This window comes from Saccostrea echinata, unplaced genomic scaffold (assembly GCF_033153115.1).
Source record: "Saccostrea echinata isolate AGI-Se365-2 ecotype Australia unplaced genomic scaffold, CSIRO_AGI_Sech_v1 ptg000014l, whole genome shotgun sequence".
Classification (NCBI taxonomy): domain Eukaryota; kingdom Metazoa; phylum Mollusca; class Bivalvia; order Ostreida; family Ostreidae; genus Saccostrea; species Saccostrea echinata.
This window is the reverse complement of record NW_026889763.1, coordinates 19,814,919-19,836,011: the sequence shown is the minus strand read 5'-3', so window position 1 is coordinate 19,836,011 and position 21,093 is coordinate 19,814,919. Positions and strand designations below refer to the sequence as shown.

The 21,093-nt window shown below is 36.1% G+C and overlaps 1 protein-coding gene and 1 pseudogene across 3 annotated transcripts; both read right to left on the bottom strand.

Moving 5' to 3' along the window:
* Nucleotides 1-5,184: 5,184 nt before the first annotated feature.
* On the bottom strand, nt 5,185-15,226 carry LOC133187331 (uncharacterized). Of its 3 annotated transcripts, none has more exons than XM_061322692.1 (6): nt 15,174-15,226; nt 11,784-11,937; nt 8,986-9,127; nt 7,745-7,930; nt 6,681-6,851; nt 5,185-6,500 (listed from the first exon to the last, which is right to left on the bottom strand). In XM_061322692.1, the coding sequence occupies exons 1-6, from the start codon at nt 15,212-15,214 to the stop codon at nt 5,920-5,922; spliced, it is 1,275 nt and encodes a 424-aa protein (XP_061178676.1). In that variant the 5' UTR covers nt 15,215-15,226; the 3' UTR covers nt 5,185-5,919. The 3 variants fall into 3 exon arrangements, with proteins under 3 accessions (XP_061178676.1, XP_061178677.1, XP_061178675.1); XM_061322693.1 differs by lacking the exon at nt 15,174-15,226 and adding an exon at nt 14,094-14,109 and having other exon boundaries at nt 11,784-11,950; XM_061322691.1 differs by lacking the exon at nt 15,174-15,226 and having other exon boundaries at nt 11,784-12,024.
* A 2,835-nt stretch (nt 15,227-18,061) lies between these two features.
* On the bottom strand, nt 18,062-19,693 carry LOC133186576 (uncharacterized; annotated as a pseudogene).
* Nucleotides 19,694-21,093: the final 1,400 nt, after the last annotated feature.

The window sequence follows — 21,093 nt, the reverse complement described above, 5'->3', positions numbered from 1 at the left end:
TCAAAACGGATTTTTTTTCTGTTTGTAGATCACAAAGAATAATTGACCCATGGACCTTGACAATTACATGAGTTTCAGTATATTCATATTTCCAATATACGCAACCCACATTCATGTTTCGAACAAGTCCCCCCTTCTCTCTCTCTCTCTCTCTCTCACTCTCTCGATTGATCGATCGACTTTAGCAGTCTCAGCATTCAGTGTGATCATTTAACATTTGCTGATAAATTAATGAAAAAGATGAAGATAAAAACAGTAATCAGTTTCATAAATCCTGTAGACAATACAAATCAAAAGCGTGGAACCTGGAAACAGCAGAGAGGTAGGATCAGGTGCCAAGAAGGTGTTAGCATCCCATGTCAACCGGTCACATCTATGCCATAAGCCCTCTGTATTGATCAGGTACACGGAGAAATATGTAGTCAAAATTAATATATATATAAACAAGAGGCCCATGGGCCACAACACTCACCTGAGTCAATATGGCCCTGCTGTTCTTCGTCAGCAGATTTCTCCTATTTATTCATATGTAAAGCTTTGATCGCCTGTTCTAGGCATACCTACCCCCAGGTGCCATGTTTTGAATGAAATTGAATATAAACCTTCTGAGGATGCTTCTATATTCATATAACTAATCATGGTTTTGCTATTCTTTAAAAAGGAATTTTAAAGATGTCTAACACCCAACCGGGGGGGGGGGGGGGGTCATCATTTGAACAAACTTGAATGTGCACTACCTGATGATGCTTCCATATCAATATGACTAAACGTGGCTTTGTTCTTGAGATTGAAGAAGATTTTTAAAGATATTTCTTATATATGTTCTTTTGTAAAACGTTGATCCCCCATTATGGCCCCACTCTACTACTAAAGGATGCCTTGAACAAACTTGAATCTACAATACTTGGGGATGCTTCCATATCAATATGACTAATCATGGCTTTCCTCTTCTTGAAACGATTTTTAAAGATTTTTCCTATATATTCCTATGTAAAACTTAGACCCCCCCCCCATTGTACCCCAACCTAATCCCCAGGGGTAATGATTTGACCAAAATTGAATCTACACTACTTGAGGATGATTTCATATCAATATGACTAATTGTGGCTTTGTTGTTCTTGAGAAGAAGATTTTCAAAGATTTTTCCTATATATTTCTATGTAAAAGTTTGATCCCCCATTCTGGCCCCACCCTACCCCCAGGGGGTCATGATTTGAACAAACTTGAATCTACACTACCCGAGGATGATTCTATATCAATATGACTAATTGTGGCTTTGTTGTTCTTGAGAAGAAGATTTTTAAAGAATTTTCCTATATATTCCTATGTAAAAATTTGATCCCCCATTGTGGACCCACCCTACCCCCTGGGGTCATGATTTGAACAAACTTGAATCTACACTACTTGAGGATTGATTGATTGTATATTGTTTTACGTCCCATTCGAGAATTTTTCACTCATATAGAGAGACGTCACCATATACCGGTGAAGGGCTTCAAATTTTGACCTATACTCGGCACTCAGGGCCATTGAGCAGTGAGGAATCTTTATCGTGCCAAGGCCTGCCGTGACACGGGGCCTCGGTTTTTAAGGTTTCATCCGAAGGACCCGCAACTTTCACTTCAAAGAGCCGAGCGCATGGCGAAGGAACAGTTGCTACCTATTTTTTATCGACTTAGGTCTGTCGCGGCCGAGATTCGAACTCACGACCTCCCGATCACGGAGCGAGCGCTCTACCGACTGAGCTACCGTGAACGGTCACTACTTGAGGATGATTCCATATCAATATGACTAATTGTGGCTTTGTTGTTCTTGAGAAGAAGATTTTTAAAGATTTTTTTCCTATTGATTCCTATGTAAAAGTTTGATCCCCCATTGTGGCCCCACCCTACCCCTTGGGTCATGATTTGAACAAACTTGAATCAACACTACCTGAGGATGCTTCCATATAAATATGACCAATCATGGCTTTGATGTTATTGAGAAGAAGATTTTTAAAGATTTTCCCTATTGATTCCTATGTAAAAGTTTAATCCCCCATTGTGGCCCCACCTTACCCCTGGGGGTCATGATTTGAACAAACTTGAATCTACACTATGTAATGAAGGTTTCGCATAAGTTTAAACTTTTCTGGCTCAATGGTTCTTGAGAAGAAGATTTTTAAAAGATGACACCAAATTTCCACCAATTCTCAATTCTGGCCCTTCATTTGAACAAACTTGAACCCCCTTCACCCAAGGATGCTTTGTGGCAAGTTTGGTTGAAATTGGCTCTGGAGAAGAAGTGGTTCTGGAGAAGAAGGCGAAAATGTGAAAAGTTTACAGACGGACGGACAGACAGACGGACTACACGCAAAATGTGATCAGAAAAGCCCACTTGAGCTTTCAGCTCAGGTGAGCTAAAAACTTGTCTAACAATTGGTATGAAACGTCGGTTAAAATTCGATTCTATATTCAGCGACAACCCATGCGCCCGTTTCGGCGATTGTTGCCCAGACTATCAAATGTTGTGTGTTGGTAAGAGCCCTGTCACACTACAACGTTTCAGACAACATACCAACCTATTATTTTCAATCACGCTGGCACACACTTTACTACAATTAAATTATCAAAAGGAAGTGCTTTAACTACGACACACATAGATTATGACGAACGCATAACATATCGGCAAAATTCGATTTGTCTGCAGAGTTATCTTATCGAAGCAAAGTGTTTGGAGCTTTCAAAAGGGGGTGAGAAAAATCGAAAACTGGGTTCCGAACACAATTAAAAAAAAAAGAAAGAAAAAAAAATCAAACCTTTCAACTCAACATTCAGTTAATTTTTGATCAATACATTGTGCTCAAGGCGGGTGTAACCGGTCAACAGGGGATACTTACTCCTCCTAGGTACCTGATCCCACCTCTGGTATTTCTAAGGCTCCGTGTTTTTCCTATTCTTTACTCGATCTATGAGGTTGATCACTGTTCGTTATCTTCACCTTTTACATTCTCAATTAAAAAAATAATTAATTATTTATTTAGTTTATGTTATAACATAAAAGTTTATCCAGCTTACGTTTGAAACTTATATTGGACGTTTCTTAAAAAAAAATCACCAGTTTATAATTGTGCTAAAAATTCAACATATAGTTATGAATAATATGTTCGGCATATACATGTAGTTCTGTTTTGTAGTAATTTTGGGGTTTACGTAAATCATATGCAGGACGTACATTACAATTTCACTTGCATAAAAAAACAAGCTTTATCCAAACTAGGTTACTGTTTCTTGTCAGATCACTGATCAAAACCAAGTACGAGAGAGGAAAAGAAACATAACACTAACTTCTCTAGTGTAACGGACAAAATGAAAAACCATCATATGTTTTAAGAATACTAAAATTATAATACTGGATGGTCAAAAGGCAGTATCTTAAAAAACGTTTTATGATTTTGATTGATTTATCAACAGTACTCAATATCGTTCTTACAGCTCCATTAATTCCTTTTATGCCCCGTCATGGATAAGACAGCGGCAAACAGTGCTTCTGAAAGTAGGTGAAAGTGGAATATTACCTAACCCTAACTTAACCCTATATTCAGCAAAAACATCAGAATATAAAATTAATGTTGCAAACTATGTGGTGTCTTTTATGAAATATGAAGGTAACAAGCAATAATCACGCTTAATTAAATGCAAATTAAACAGCGCAAATGACGAGAGAACAAACACTGACCCTGAAAGAAATCAAAGGTGGGATCAAGCGTTCAGGAGGAGTAAGCAACCCTTGTCGATCGGTCATACCCACTGAGCCCTTTGTTTTATTTTATCTACGAGTCGTCTACTCTATGAATGAAAGTAATATTTTTTAACTGAGAAAACGTCATCGATATATCTTATTCGAGGGTTTATCATAAAGATCGTGGGCTAGCGCCATGAAATTAAAACCGCTTGAGGTATATCAATGATTTTTTTTTTCATATTTAGTTAGCATTATGTTTCTATCTACAGAATAAAATGTAATTTGTTTTTTTAATAGCTAATGTTTTGTATGCAACTTATGACGAGGCGGCGCAACCTCAATATAGGATGTAAGTTTCATTACTTAGTCTGAGCACCATGTCCTATCGACTTATTTCTATAGTTTAAATATTTATTTAGCCCGTATCTTCTTGTTTGGACTGAATAAAACTTAGAATATATTCAGAGCAATCTTCTTTAGCTCTCCTATATACAACTGCTGATTGCTCTGCCCCTGATATACAAAGCGATTCAAATTTTAACCAATGTGTTCATTCAAACGGTATAAAAAAGATACAGGAAAAACTAAATTAAACTACCATTTCAAGCCATTGCAATTGAGGAGTATAAACTGCAAGAATAGGAAAGAACGAGGTTAAAACAAATCTTTCCAAGTCAGTAAAAGTGTGATTTCTTCAAAAGGCCTGGAATCTCATACAATGCAAATCATTTGACTACATTGGTAAATATATTATGATTTCCAATTAATTTCTAATAATCTTGAATATCAAAGTTATTTTAAATTAATTCTTCAGAAGATGCTCTGTTCGAAGGCAAAATAAAACGGAACATTTCACACAAAATTGTTAAGAAAGGCTGTTTGAAAAACATTAAAAAATTTCATGTCTTCTAATAACATTTGCAGCAAAAATTGCTGCATAGCCATGACATTGTTTTTGGTTTATCTGAGCAAGTCAACAAATACCTACAATTACAGATCCATTAAAAACAGTATTATTAAGAGATCGTCCTCCCTTCGTTTTAAACTGACATGTGATTTATCTTTCTTCTCTATGAGTCAGCTCTCAAAACTCTTCACGACTGGCAGATCTCTGATTGCATACAGAGCCAAAGTGGGATAACTCTGGTAGAACATAGAGGAAGTAAGATCAAAGTAATTCGCGCGCGGTGTTTAACGGATGTAACCCGAGTTTGACATTGGCAAGGAACCATGCGGCTACACATGCACATATAATCATTTAACGCTTTACTGATGTAGACATTGACAACATCATGTGACTATAATAATATCACGAAAAAATTTCACATCATCATGCAAAAGAAAATTAAATGATTTGGTCAATAAATTAATAAAACATATTAAAATTTCAGGTCTTTCTGAGGCAACCCTCCCATTTATATCAAGAGAAGGAAACTTTAAAAAGACTTTTCTACGAAGGACTCATGAAAAAGCATTTAATTTCTCCTTTTTACAATAATAAACAAATGATTCTCTCTCTCTCTCTCTCTCTCTCTCTCTCTCTCTCTCTCTCATTACACAATGCAAGTCTTTCTTTTAAAAGACGAGGTGCAAACAAATTTATTGATGAAATTGGCACAAATCCAAAAGCTTTCTATTCATTAAAATCTTATCATAAGTTACATGTACAGTTACTGAATACAAATAGCCCTGGAAATAGGCGTTCTATTATACAGTAAGAATCTTATAAGACAAGGCAGTATTAGCACATTTCAATTTAAAAATAAGACATGATTATCATTAACGTAGCTTGAACAATTTGCAAGACATTCATTCAATCGAAAATGTATGTATACGTTATACAACCACCTTTTTCTCTCCCAAACTTACAAGTATTGACATACAATAATAACAATGTCATTATAAATGTATCAAGTACCTTAACGGTGTTAGAATTGGATGCGCACTAACTACTTAAAATTCAAATATTTTTTTAAGAACCGCTGAATATATTTCAACGATTTCTTCTTACATTTTTTTCTCTTTGTTTGCTGGTAAAATGGATATTAAGGAATCTCCGATTACAACAACGAAGCCTTTTCATTTTTTTTCATAAATATATAACTTCAAAAGACTGATCGCAAAAGCACACCCCACGGCCAGTTCAGCGCTTTGCTAATGGCTAAGACATGTCAGGATATATTAAGATGGCGGATACTAGCTTGGGACATGTCCTGTCTGAGCAAATTTGGATAACTTGATGGCCTCAATGGTTGACATTCCAAAATCGTTCCGTAAATCCTCCCTTGTCATTTCCTTCAGCAGGACGCCATCTATTCCTTGCTCAGCAAAGGTATTAATGTATTTATCTAGTTTGAGTTCCTTCATCCACTCTCCCAAGTCGGCGATCTTCAGTTCCTCTACATTAGGCGCGCGTGATACTCTACAAGGTTTGGGTGGAAAGTCCTGCACAGTTTCACTCTGTTCTGGTCTTCGAAAAACTGCTGGTCTTTGTGGCACTGTCGGAGCCGGGGGCGGGGTCAAAGGTTTTACAGGCTGGGCTTTTTTGTCGGTTATCGGCTTAGGCGCCGTAGGCGGAGGCACTCTGCTCACTGCGTCAGCAGGAATGAAATCGTATGTATCAGGTACTTGTTCAATGTAATTGACGAGCTTAGAGGGCCGATGGGAAAACTTTTGTCGGAGGATATCGTCCATGTTGTAATATTCAGCCGGAGTTCGGTAAGTAAAATCAGAATAGTCATTCTGTGTGGCCGACTCTTGTGAATACACAGCAACATCTGTCAATATGAATGTATGTTAAAAAGGAATTTGCTATTGATTAGAACATTTCCTTATTAAAATATGCCTAAAGTTAACGAGTCTTTTTATTCAAGTTGCACTCAATATTTGGAATAAACTTTTTTTTTTATTTAAGCAAGCATCTGTAAATGTACGTAAGGATGTGACGTAAAACATACTGGGATTTCCAAAGTCTGTGTGGAATTTTACGTTCTGCATGACTTTTTGTTCCATGTTTTGGAGACTGGTCACCCATTGGTCATTGGAGAATCCCTCTATTCCTACCGCTATTGACACTCTCAAGTCAGGCAGGTATACCGGTACCGCAGTCTGCTGAGCGTACAACATACCTACCACGGTACAAAATGATTGTACATTAATGTTCAGAACAAAAATACACAATGTACAAATGATGTACACGGCTGTACGATGATACAAATACAAAATGATGTACTATACAGCTACATGTACAGTGAAAAAACATGTACACAAGTCAACAAAACAACAATGTACTAAGATATGTTATGCAAAAATGCACGAAGTGTCCTTCGAAATTGCAAAAAATGCGTATGATGGACTTTTGCGAGAGGCGCTGACTTTTACAATCGACGGCCTACTTTTACACTAGGACAGTTTATGGAAGCTCTTTTGCGATATAAAAATTAAGCTTAATAGTTAATTAAACGATAATAATGGACCATTTCAAAGCACACATTACGTTGTCTAGGAAGGGAACGGCAACCACCCTATCCTCAACCCCCTCCCTTCCCACATTGACCAACTCTTGCTTAGTTTTCCTTCCGGAATGTTTTTCTTCCTTATTTGATTCCTTCAGAAAATGAGATTGAAAGGAGATAATAATCCTTACGAATAAATAATTTAAGCTATGTAATTATGCCTCCAATCATCTCTTGCGTTGATTGCATACCAGTTAATCATGTAAGTGCTCCAAACAAAATATCTATAACCACTATTAAGGTTTTCTTATCATTTATTAATTCCGTACCTCCGTACATAAGGCAGGTTTAAATGTCAAAGTAAGTCGTCGACTGTAAAAGTCAGTGCTTCTCGCAAAAGTCCAATAGTATACAACTACACAATAAATACATATCTTAAACTAAAGTATGTTCAATTTTCCTATAAAGGTATGTAATCTTCTACTTAGAAAAGAACAATTGAAGTGATACAAGGAAATTAAAGAAAGCAAAGGAGGAAATATAAATGAAGAAAATTGGACTCCTACCGTCTGACACAGCGTTGCCTAGGAGATACCTGTCCTCGTACGTGCTGATCAGGTTCAGTTGACACCTCTTCCCCGTCTCTCGTTCCTGACCTTGAATATTCATGAGTTGGTGAGAGTCAGATGGCGTCACTTCCACCGGGAGTGAATGCTTCTCAAGAATTTCACTCAGCGTTTGTTCTTTGCCACCTGGATGAGAAAACATTTATCTTTAGCGTGAATGATCAGATCACTGCTCAATATCTTGTTAAAACATAGATTCGTGGATTACGTTAGCGGCCATATGGAGAAATTGTGTGCAATTTATTCATGAGATTGCTTCCACGTGATTTATTTCTCGTTAATATTCATAAGATACTGAATAAACTCGAAATTCCATTTCTTTTAATTTTTCTGTTAAAACCTGCAAGCCTGTTTTGTTTTGTTTTTTTTTCTTCAAGGCTCCGTCATAGTTATATGGGTAGAAATTTGTGTGAATAACAGCTGACGACTCAGGACACCGTTTCCCGATATAAAGTAGGTCACACTGATGCAAAAAATTGCCGTTTTCAAATTAAAAAGGCGGTCGTTACTCATCATGGAACGGTAAAGCATATGTATTTTATAAAAATAGACTCTCTCCTGCACCTCTTAATCGGCGGAAGAACTGTCAACTTGTAATAAACACTTACATTTCCTCATAAAAAATGATAAAACCACCAATTCTGTGCGCTTTCCTTCATTAAAACAATATAATTTCGCTTCGAATTTTCAAATCAAAAAGGCGGTCGCAACTTTCACTTTGGTATCAACAATCTTGTCATTGTTAAGAAGAATCAAACCATCGGCGGAAGAACTTTATCCGAAATAGTTAGGGTATAAAAATTCGCGATTTTTTTGTATTTTCTCTATATAAATCTTTATAAATTCGGTCGCCATTATAATTCCAAAATGGCCGATATGCAAATCAGCAGAATTAACACCATTTCTCCCATATGCCAAACAGATGAAAATTTTGTGTCATACCATAACATCTCAGTATATCTTCGTTGATGTCTGATCACTTTCACTGAGTTAATTTTAAAAAATTATATTTACAAATCGTTTACAACAAATATTTATTAAATAACGAAAGCAAAACTTGGCCACAATGGTCATTTACAAGTCTAGTATCAACATTAATGCATTACAGATTTGAAAAACACCATACGCAATGCCTTTAATGAAACATAATGCTGTCACAGTAATGCTGTTCAACAACTCACTTTTCTTGCCGCCTTTCAGGGAGCAGAACTTCATTCCGTAGTCCACGGGGATACTAATTTCCCGCCCCTCCAGCACGGACAATCCTTTCTCCACCTTAGCTACGACTCGTTTCTGGGTGGAGTATGTGTGTATCCGAATCACCTTCATATTAAAAGAGAAAATATTAATATTACAATGTATATAAATTACATTAATACAATGCCTAGACAACAGAACACGAAACTTTAGATCAATTGAATTTTCATATGATGAAACGATATTGACATACAGTTTATCTATATTTATTTAGTATTCCCAGAATTCCCTACAACGAAGTCCACCATGCGTATTTCGATTTTAAAAAAGACTAATGTAACGACTTATTGTCTTGTTATAACGAGTTATTTATCTCGTTACAACGAGATAATATAATCTATATTATCTATAGCGATTTATAGGAGCCTGGACACAGATTTGAAGTTATTTTCTCAAATTTTTCTGATTAATATCATGAATTATATGTTGCTATAGCATTTCACAAGGAAATATAATAAAAGCGTGTTCAGCAACTTCTTTTATCTGGAAATTATTGAAACTACGAATTTCCAAGTCCAAGGGGCATAACTCTGTCAAAAATTGCTCGATCGTACCCAAAACAAAACCGGAAATAGATATTCCTATGATAAATCTGTATACCAAATTTCATTTCAGTATGTACATGCAACCTCTACGAAGAAAATGAACGGAAACTGTTGGTGGATCGACAGCTAGACAGACACACAGAAAAACCGACCAACTGACCGACCGGCAGACAGGAGCAAAGCAATATGCCCTCCCCTCTTCGAAGTGGGGCATAAAAAAAGGGTGAATGCGCAATATGTCAACTTAATAAAGGTTTTATCTAGACGTAAAGAATTAATTTCTTATTTTGTATATACATGTAAAATATACTTCAACTTATATTAAACATTTCCCGTTTTAAGACTACATGAACTTCCTTACAATATTCTAATATGTCGTTGTCTTAAGACTTATAGTCATTTTTCGATGAAGAATGTCAAAGTACTTACTTGCTGAAACACACATTTTCTGATAAGCCATAAGAGACAAACTGCCTCCCAAAATCTGACTAGGAACTAACTAGTACTATGCTGAATTCCTCCCATTAACTGACCAGTCACTAACCTGTCCAAATGTTGAATTCCTCCCATTAACTGACCAGTAACTGTCTGTCCTAATGCTGAATTCCTCCCATTAACTGACCAGTCACTGAATCCTCCCATTAACTGACCAGTCATTAACCTGTCCTAATGCTGAATTCTTCCGATTAATTGACCAGTCACTGACCTGTTTTACACAGAATCCTTCTTTTAACTGACCAGTAACTAACCTATCCAAATGTTGAATTCCTCCCATTAACTGACCAGTAACTAACCTGTCCTAATGCTGAACTCCATTAACTGACCAGTAACTAACCTGTGCAAATGCTGAATTCCTCCCATTAATTGACCAGTAAATAAGTAACTAACCTGTCCAAATGCTGAATTCCTCCCATTAATTGACCAGTAACTAACCTGTCCTAATGCTGAATTCCTCCGATTATTTGACCAGTTACTGACCTGTTTTACATTTACATCGTTGTCCTAATTACACTGAGGCCAGGAAAGATTTCTTCGATAAGTTTTTGAGATTTAATAAAGTTCATATTGTTGACACTCATACTTTACTCTGGGGGGATACTTCACTCAGTACTGCTGAAAATGAATATCTCTTCTCTATTGTTCAATCTTACATTCAGCATTCAGGCAGATTTAATTGATTTTTCTAAAGATATGTACAGATAATAATATAGCAATATATGTTTCTATGTTGTGAGTTAATTTACTTAGTACATGCTGTTGGACACGTCTGATTCAATCTTTTGTGATGTAACATGTAGGGAGAGGGCGAATTAAGTTTTTAGAATTTGTGCCAAATCCCATTGTATATATTTATTGCAATAAAATATGTTCAAACAAACTGACCAGTCATTGATCAGTCCCAATGCTGAATTCCTCCCATTAACTGCATGACCAGTCACTAAAACCTGTCCTAATGCTGAATTCCTCCCATTTATTGACCAGTCACTGACCTGTTCTAATTCTGAATTCCTCCCATTCACTGACCAGTCATGCTGAACACCTCCCATTAACTGACCAGTTACTAACCTGTCCTAATGCTGAGTTCCTCCCATTAACTGACCAGTCACTAACCTGTCCTATTGCTAAATTCCTCCCATTAATTGACCAGTCACTAACCTGTCCAAATGCTGAATTCCTCCCATTAACTGACCAGTAACTGTCTGTCCTAATGCTGAATTCCTCCCATTAACTGACCAGTCACTGAATCCTCCCATTAACTGACCAGTCATTAACCTGTCCTAATGCTGAATTCTTCCGATTAATTGACCAGTCACTGACCTGTTTTACACAGAATCCTTCTTTTAACTGACCAGTAACTAACCTATCCAAATGTTGAATTCCTCCCATTAACTGACCAGTAACTAACCTGTCCTAATGCTGAACTCCATTAACTGACCAGTAACTAACCTGTCCAAATGCTGAATTCCTCCCATTAATTGACCAGTAACTAACCTGTCCAAATGCTGAATTCCTCCCATTAATTGACCAGTGACTAACCTGTCCTAATGCTGAATTCCTCCGATTATTTGACCAGTTACTGACCTGTTTTACATTGAATCCTTCCATTAACTGACCAGTACATGTACCTAGTCTTATGCCAATTTTATCTCTCAAAGTTATAAGTACAAGTAACTTACCTGTCCAATGCTGAATTCCTCTAGACCAATATCACCGCAGTAACCCTGAGTGACCACAATTAACCGAGGAAGGTTCGAGTGGTATCGGTCGTAAAACTCTTTCACAGTCAGGTTATCATTGTTGTGTTTGAAAGTCACTTTTGTCGCCATATTTCTGCAAAGTACAACTTTTTCTCTTGAGAATTCAGTCTTTTTCATCTTGCACAGTAAATATATTTATTTATGATTTGCTTATCGCTTTATATCCACTAGTGAGCTAATGTACATGCACCGAATACCGATATTCATTTTAAAGATACTTAATCACTTTACGACAGGTATTTTTCCTGATAGATGTTTAACGTGCATTGTTATATGAGCATATTAAGACAGTTGTAAACTACATTTATAATATTTACATGTACATATTTTAATATTTGCAATTAAAGATACAAATCACTTCTCTTGATGTATACATTTTTTTTAAATCGATAACGATTTTGATTCTTAAAGTTTCAAAAAGATAAGTGAACCCCTGCATGACAACACAATTATGCTTTTACATACACTGATGGCCCTTTATACACTGCATACGACAGGCCCGTAGTAACAGTTTTTAAAAAAAAAATACTAAAAACTTAAACTATCCAAACTCGATAATCTTATTAAGTGGTGGTGGTGGGAGGGGGAAGGGACTTTCCTTTAACTTTTTTTGGTATATTTTTTCTGGAATTTTGCCAGTGTTCGACCTGGAGCAAAAATAAAGGGGAAGAGGCAACCAGCATCTAAATGAAAATTTAAAATTTGCACATTAAAACTACAGTAAAAGACTATTCCCCAGAAAAAAATGGGAGGGTCCTCTCTGCCCCCCCCCCCCCCAGCGTTCTCAAGGGATGCGCAAAAGATTACTATATATATATATATATATATATATATATATATATATATATATATATATATATATATATATATATATATATATATATATATCATACATGTAAGGATTTATGCAATTAGACTGATTTGCCTTTATAGAGTATCTAAGATAATCTAACTTAGCATCTTCGATGAATTAAATTGTAATCAATCCAATTACGTAACAAGACCAAGATAGATTAAACACTTCTTTTGTATGTATAATTATGTTTTTTCGCCACTCAAATAATCTACAGAGATCCCTTTAAACAGTTCATCAATACTTCCTTATTTCTCTTTTTTTATTTTTTTTTTAATAATATTTTTCTTGGGGTAAATGGCGGAGTCCGGTGCAGCAATCAAAGGAAGAACGATATAATTAAAACGGATCAACTTTCTGTACATGGTTGGTTGGATGTTTTTAATATGTTAACAAAAGCCTCTAAGAGACTAGAACCGTAATGAATGCTTTTGGGCTGATGAATAGAATAGTTCCAATATTAAGTGTAGGCACATCATTATTTTGATAACATGGATTAAAGGAAATATGTAATACATGTAAATAATATTCAGCATTTACTCTCGAGAGAATGATTGTCATTATATGCTAAATTCACACTATGTTCTTTCTGAAGCCCACTGCAGACAAACTGGTTACAGATAAAGTCTTCTTTTGTATTCAGATGTCAGGGTAAATATAGACTATAGCTAACCTGCTAGTGCCATATCTTCTGGAGCATCTTCGCTTCCCAAGGGTTTCTGATCCGAAATCTACTCTGCAACGTTGAAGAGTAGATTTCGGATTGTAACCCTTGGTTAACTATAACGCTCTGGGAGATGAAAAAATACAAAAGATTAAATTTTCCTTTCATAAAAAAATGAGCAGACATCGTCCAAAAAGAAGATAAATGACAAATGAGTTCATTTCTTTTCGTGCACTTTACATTTGCTTTTAACGTTTAACTTACAGCCTCCACCAACCCCCTTCATTTCCCCGCGAAGGAATACTCTGCTTTTTTACCTTATTGAGTTTTTCATGAAAATATTTTTACAAGTGTAATAGAAGTCTGCATGAAAGAATTACAAATGGACACACTCTCCTTCTCTCTCACAAAGAAAGACAGATCTATCTCCACTTCCAACCCACGAGTTTTAGGGGAGGCAGAATATTTCTGCTCTGACACTATAAGTACACACGAATGGAATACCAACAGGTATCAAAACATAAAAATTGTTTATGAAATGTGGGTAAACTCCGAACCTCGATTTCTTATGTACTGTAACTAGAAAACTATTTATGTATCGTATAAAACAAATTCCTCATAAATCATTAGGACCCATCAAAACCTCTAATTAATCAATAATTAAAGTAATTACACCAGGTAAACAGAGAAAACACCTTACCTGTCCATTCACATCTGCGTCTTACGAACCAGGAAGTAAAATCCCCCTTTTGTTCAAGTTATAAATACCTGAATGGGGAATTACGCACTAAGACTTAAATGCCAAAACGTAAAGAGTAAAAGAACTTATTCAGATGACACGTTTATAAAGAAAATTCTTTTTTTTTTTTTTTTTTTTTTTTTTACAAATAAGATTTGAACAGGTTTGATGTGGGACGCATCTTTCACCGTTCTCCGGATACTCTATAGAGTGGTTCCATATATCGGGACGGGGGACGGGATCCTTGGCACAACTTATCAGGCTTTTCTTTAAATGTCTGCATGGCATAATACACATATAAAATGAAAAATATTTAATTAGATGTATTCTTCAAATTTAAATACGTCTCAAGGAAGTTTTCCCATGCACAATAAAATGCATGTATAATATATACGTACATGTACTGGTAGAATACTATTAAATGTAGCAAAATATTATACATGCTACGAATGTAGGTATATGTTACTTGATATTTAATTCAGAGACGATGATGCATTTACCTTCTTCATTATATTGATTTGTTAATTGTCTACTATTCACAAAATAAATAACAAGGTTACCAAGTATAAGGGGAAAAAAATCACATTACAGGAGTTTTTCTCGAGACAGCTAGATATATGATTTTTTTTCTGTCATTTTGAAAAACTTTTCCACGCAATTAAACAACTCCTCAGTGAATTAAAAAGTTTCTGGTGAAGAAATCCAAAGAAAACGGAGAATCTGCCTGGTGTCCACGTAGGTACACTACACTGCAAAGAACACTCAGTTGATTTAGTTTGTAAATCATTATTTAGTAGAAGCAAGGAATTTTTACTTTTTCAATATTAATAACAACGAGATACATGTAGATCTATCTCTTTTATAAATAAAGAGCGGACATTGATTGTCAACATTTATCAGGGTTGCGTTTTAAACTTATCGCAGTCTGAAGTAGGGGGTATCGAGTCCCTATAATATTGTTTCTCTAATCATTAATCGTATATGGTTTCAGTCAATCTTAACAACCTGTAGAAATGCGTGCTATACATAAATTGAGTAAACGTGTTTACTCACGACCAGTAACATTCGCTGCCCTCTTTTCCTTGTCCCTTCATTCTCTATCACCCTGTCTTCCCAGTCTCTAGATAACTATACCATTATCCCGTGATTAATACTGGCCAAGCAATGAAACGTGTCCAACACAAGAGGCCCATGGGCCACAACGCTCACCTGAGTCAATAGGGCCCTGCCGTTCTTCATCAGCAGATTTTTTTCTCCTATATATTTCTATGTAAATCTTTGATTCCATGTTGTAGCTCCACCCTAACCCCATTTGATTTGAACAAACTTAAATCTAAATTATCTGAGGATGCTTTATTTTCCTATGTAAAACTTTGACCCCCAATTGTGGCCCCATCCTACCCCCGGGGGTCATGATTTGATCAAACTTGAATCTTAACACTATGTAATGAACCCAGTAGTTCTTGAGAAGAATATTTTTAAATGATGCCACCATTTTTTTTCTAATTCTTAATTATCTCCCCTTGAAAGAGGGCGTGGCCCTTCATTTGAACAAACTTGAATCTCCCTCACCAAAGGATGCTTTGTGGCAAGTTTTGTTGAAATTGACCCAGTGGTTTTGAGAAGAAGTTGAATATGTGAAAAATTTATAGAAGGACGCAAAAGTGTGTTAAAAAAATCTCACTTGAGTTTTCAGCTCAGGTGAGCTAAAGAATCAAGGAAACATTATATAACGCGCATGCATTTGAATAATTGTTGTTTAAGGGATTCTTATAAAGACTTCCGCTTTAATTTACACATTATCAAATAAATCATGGTCATCGCTGAAAAAAATTGGCTTCATTCCTCCTTTTTTTGTGTTCAACACCGAGGACAAAATCCTTCAGTTTGGAGCATTTTGTACCGCTGTATTGACTGTTAACTTAAAATAATACAATTCTCTTCTAAAACATAGCTTAAACATTACCACTTACCAGGTAGTTCGTATATACCATATCAAGGGTGCAATTGACCAATATTTCAATAAAATTCTCTTCTATAAACATAGCTTAAACATTACCAGGTAGTTCGTATATATATATATATATATATATATATATATATATATATATATATATATATATATATATATATATATATATATACTAGATGAAATCCCGCGCAAGCGTGGGGAATTGAATTTATACCACTACCGACAGAAAAAATCCAATAATATATATATTGTAGTTTCTACTGACAGCCAACAGGCTTATAGCAGGAAGAAATACTTTGTTCAAAATCCCGCATGAAGTAGAAGTACGTCTCCACCCACACCCCACACACCCCCCCCCCTTGTAAAACTTGAATAACAATTTCATTAATTGACGTTTATTGTGAAACCTGTTATATACTATGTTTTGGATATTGTATATACTGTGTTATGGATATTGTACTTCAGATACTCTTATTTTATTTCCGTCATGAAATGCACATTTTACTGAGAAATTGATTTTTTGGTAAAAATTCACAGGTACTTTGGTCTTGGTTTATAAATATGTATGTACCTTATTGATATGTAAAAACTGTACCTTACCTCTTTTTTTACATATCAATAAGGTACATACATATTTATAATCCAAGACCCAAGTACATGTGTAAAAATTAGCTTTTATATAACGCCCTATGAATGCACTGGCGGATTAAGAGGGGAACCAGCCCCCCTCCCATTTTGTGTCCAAAATATACATAAAATTTAATAAATCTGTGTCTGTGGGCCCCTACCCCAACCCCAAACTGCCCCCCCCCCCTTTTCAAAATTCCTAGATCCGCCACTGGAATAGGCCGAGTATTTGATACAAAAGACTGTTTTCAGAAAAAAAAAATGAAATGTATTGATTAAAGTACAAAATTTTACAGCATAATTGTATTTGAACAATGCCTTGTTCATTATTTTTCTCTTTTCATGTAAGCAGGTTTATTATTACGTCCAAATTGTACTTCGGGTTCGTTGCCACGATGCTCCCAGTGAGGAATATACCGATAAATTTATTAGGAAAACCTACTAATTATATGTAATAGTCTTTCGATATATAAATATATTCACAACTTACAGTGTTATCAATGATTTACCATTATTTCACACAAAAGTTTTTTTTTATGTTAAAGCAACTATTTTCTTTTTAACATCGGGCTCGATGCTATATGATGTTCTAGAAGCCTCCGTCAATATTACGATCGGTGAATGACAAAAATAATTTGCACATTTTCCTTTTTAATCGGTAAACACAACTTATTTCTTTTATATCATTTAAACCAAGTTTTGATTGAATAATTCAGTAATGAAGTTTAATGAAATAAATAAACGATTGCTTGTTGCCAGTTTCATTAAAAATTGCCAGTAACTTAGATCCGCCAACCGGAAACGCCACCGTACTCATGTTTTTGCTATTTCATGGCTGTTTATAGAAAATAAAAGTAGCCTTTTAATTTAATGTACGATACTTACGATGCAAGTGAAATCTAAATATAGTTTACGGACATCATCTTGTATCATGTGTATTCTTAGAGGAGTAAGTAAGAACTCTGGTGCAGCCGTTTCGGAGTTTATTTGCAAAATTTATTAATTTATAAGTATAGATATATATATACCATATAATGGGTGCGGTTGATCAATATTTGCGGACTTCTGCAAAATAACTCGCAAAAAATCGAATGGTAAAATGTTAAAATCCTACATCTTTTATACTGGAATTGGAAACACAAAAGTTACTTCCATAGAAATGATAAAAGGCACCTTTGATAGATCAAATGTTGTGCCGAAGAAAATATTGCTGATTTTTACAAAGACAAATTTCTCCCAGTTGTGTCATGAGATTAATCCCTTTGAAAGTCACATCGTGAGTATAACATAATTAGGATCTTAATACCTTAGAAAAGTCATCAAGAATAACAAATATGTAGACCTATGTTGCATGTAGAAAGCTGTTTCTGGGGAAAATGCCACGTAACACAATCTAAAAATTCATACTCTCCATAAAAAGGATTTTCATTAATAAAGGCATCGAAACCGATTTTCGCCTTAAAATACTTAATTTGCATGACAATGATTTGAACTAAATGCAAAATTATTCTGAGAAAGATTACTCTCGATACAAAAAAAGTAGCCACAGCCATTGGTTTAAGTGTGAAAGGAAACTTTTTACCGTCAATGCCGACATTAAAAGTTTCATCGCGATTCCACCATGTTTTCAGCACGACCACTGCTATACTACCGTCCGGATTTTCGAACGCCACCGAGTGCGGATCATACCATCCATACAAAGGCGTGTGCAATCTCACCGCACCAGGGAGAACAAACTTTGACATGTGTCCAACAATTTTGTTTGTTTGTTTATATGTTGTTTAACGTTCCTCTCGAGAATTTTTCACTCATATGGAGACGCCACCACTTGCCGGTGGAGAGCTGCAAATTTTGTCCTATACTCGGCACTTACGGCCATTGAGCAGTGAGGGATCTTTTTCGTGCCAGCACCTACTGCGACACGGGAACTCGGTTTATTCGGTCTCATCCGAAGGACCGGTCTCCACGTCCCACAGTGGGATTCGAACCCGCGACGTAAGGATCAACTCCTTACTCCGCGACTCTAGAGCAGACGCTCTAACCACTGCGCCACGCGGGCGACGTCCAATAAAGTAATAATCAATCGTTTTGTCAAACGTCCCACTTTTGTAGGTTTTAATGACGCCCCGACAAAACGGACATCCGCCCACTCCGACCTGTGGACCATCGTGTTCGTCTAACGCCATGTTCTTTAGTAGGACAGTTCTCGCCCAGTTTCTGGTCTGCCGACGATCATCAGGAGACGAAATCCCCACACAATGTCCTTGTCATGGTTATTAGTTGTTCCCGAACATTCGGTGAAATAAATGTTTTTTGTCGGATGTTGATCGTGGAATTTACCAGGTTCGTCATGTCGGCCACTGTAACAATGCCAAGCACTTCCTGCAACGTATTGCGCAGCCGCAGAGTCCTTAAGAATGTTGTCGGCGTAAGTTGGCCAATCCCAGTTGTAATCCCACACCAAAATTTTTGTCGTGATGTTCAAACGTCGAAACATGGGTCCCATATAGTTCTTGATGATATCCGTTTCGTCCCACCAGTGAAGGATGCAGGTGGGATAATTTTTGTCTGTGAAATCGGGTTCATTCTGCAATGAAATCGCATTTATATGGATTCCCTCTCCAGCATAACTTTGAATGAACTTGACAAAATATTTGGTAAGTGCCTCTTGATAAATACTCCCTCCACGAAAATCTCCTGCAAAAAGATTATTGTTGGTTTTCATCCAGGCCGGCGGGGACCAGGGCACCGCCATGACCTTCAGATCTGGGTTAATTTCTAGTGCCTGCTTAACGATGGGGATTATAAATTCCTTGTCTTTTTCAATACTAAAGTGGTCCATATTGAAGTCGCTGGGATGATTGTCATATGTGTAGGGATTCACCGCCTGAAAGTCGCAGGGACCCATTGGAAGCCTGATATAACTAATCCCTTGAAAATATTTATTAATATACACTGTATGATAGAAGTTCATAAGGATTGAATAGTCAGAGGCACATTTAGAAACAACCCTAACATTATAATATTTGTAATGTTTTCAAGGCGGATGACTTAATGTTCTTAATTATATCGTGAATGAAATATATGGAGATAACGAACTGTATTCTAGCTCAAAAGTCTATTAAACAATACAAAATAGAAGCAGAGCAAACACGGACCTCCAAAACATCAGAGGTGCATGGGATCAGGTGCCATGGAGGAGTGAGTTTATTATTCTCTTTTATGATTTTGTATTCTTTTTATGTCTTTGGAAATGTAACTTGTTTTGCACTGAGCTGGACTGACGTTTTCCCCCTTTCCTGAAGCATCTCCTAGTAAAATCCTGATGCCTCTCGACTTTGAATTCGAACTAAAAACCTTCTCATGAGAAAAGCGAAAAGTGTATCTATACATATAATATATAGTAAAATCAAAATCAGGGGAATCATATAAATAATCTATCAAATAATTTAGACTATTTAACATTCAGGTTACAACACAAACATGAACTTTTTTTGTAATTTACAAATTATAATAAATATTGTCGTGAATGTAAAAAAAAAGAAAATTCATGAAGTGTAAAGGTGAATAAATTTTGAATGGTACAGCTAAATGTTAAAGTTAAAAATCAACTATTCCGTCAGTGTCGTAATTCCTGTTAAACAAGTACTCCATAATGGCGTCCATGGAGTGAGAATGGTGGTTCCAGGCAGAGGAACTCGTCATCGAAGAGCCAAATCCCAGAATTTTTTGGTACCGTCTGTTCCGGTCCACTGTGATATTGAAACCGGATGTTGAGCTAGAAGGCATAATGGGTGATTTAAGGGTTAGCTTATCTGGCCCCCTGTCATTTGTCACCCATACTTTGATGGTGTCCGATAAAAGGAAAGGGTTTCCGAAACGGGAAAGGAACAGTAAAGACAGCACTGAAAACGGCAATATCGTCCTTTCAAACCGGAAATTATTGGGTCTTCGGCATTCATACATGTAATTCCTGTCAAAGATTTATAAGTAAAAGTCAAAGGTTACTGATGCTGGCAATACTAATTGAAATTTCTTTTTAAAATATATTAATTTAAATTTTACCTGTGAGTAACATTCTTCCAGCTGGATTCAACATGTAGCGTACATGTAGAGCGTACGACAATTATAATCGAAAACAAGAGGCCCAAGGGCCTTAACGGTCACCTGAGTATAAAACAACAATCCATAGAAGTATAAAATAAACTGAAAGGAGCTTTTGTAAATCTTTGATCGTCCATTGTGGCCCCACCCTATCCCCAAAAACAGAGTCATGATTTGAACAAACTTGAATCTATAATACCTGATGTTTCCATGTAAATATAACCAATCATGGATTTGCTGTTCTTGACAAAAGAATTTTTTCAAGATTTT

What these genes read in the sequence shown, in the direction of transcription:
- LOC133187331 (XM_061322691.1), bottom strand. Translation starts at nt 11,981, where the DNA reads ATGAAAAAGACTGAATTCTCAAGAGAAAAAGTTGTACTTTGCAGAAAT. An exon ending in AGGCAACGCTGTGTCAGACG is followed by an intron (nt 6,852 to 7,744) that starts GTAGGAGTCCAA and finishes GTACCGTGGTAG; the next exon opens with GTATGTTGTACGCTCAGCAG. An exon ending in CACAGACTTTGGAAATCCCA is followed by an intron (nt 6,501 to 6,680) that starts GTATGTTTTACG and finishes TCATATTGACAG; the next exon opens with ATGTTGCTGTGTATTCACAA.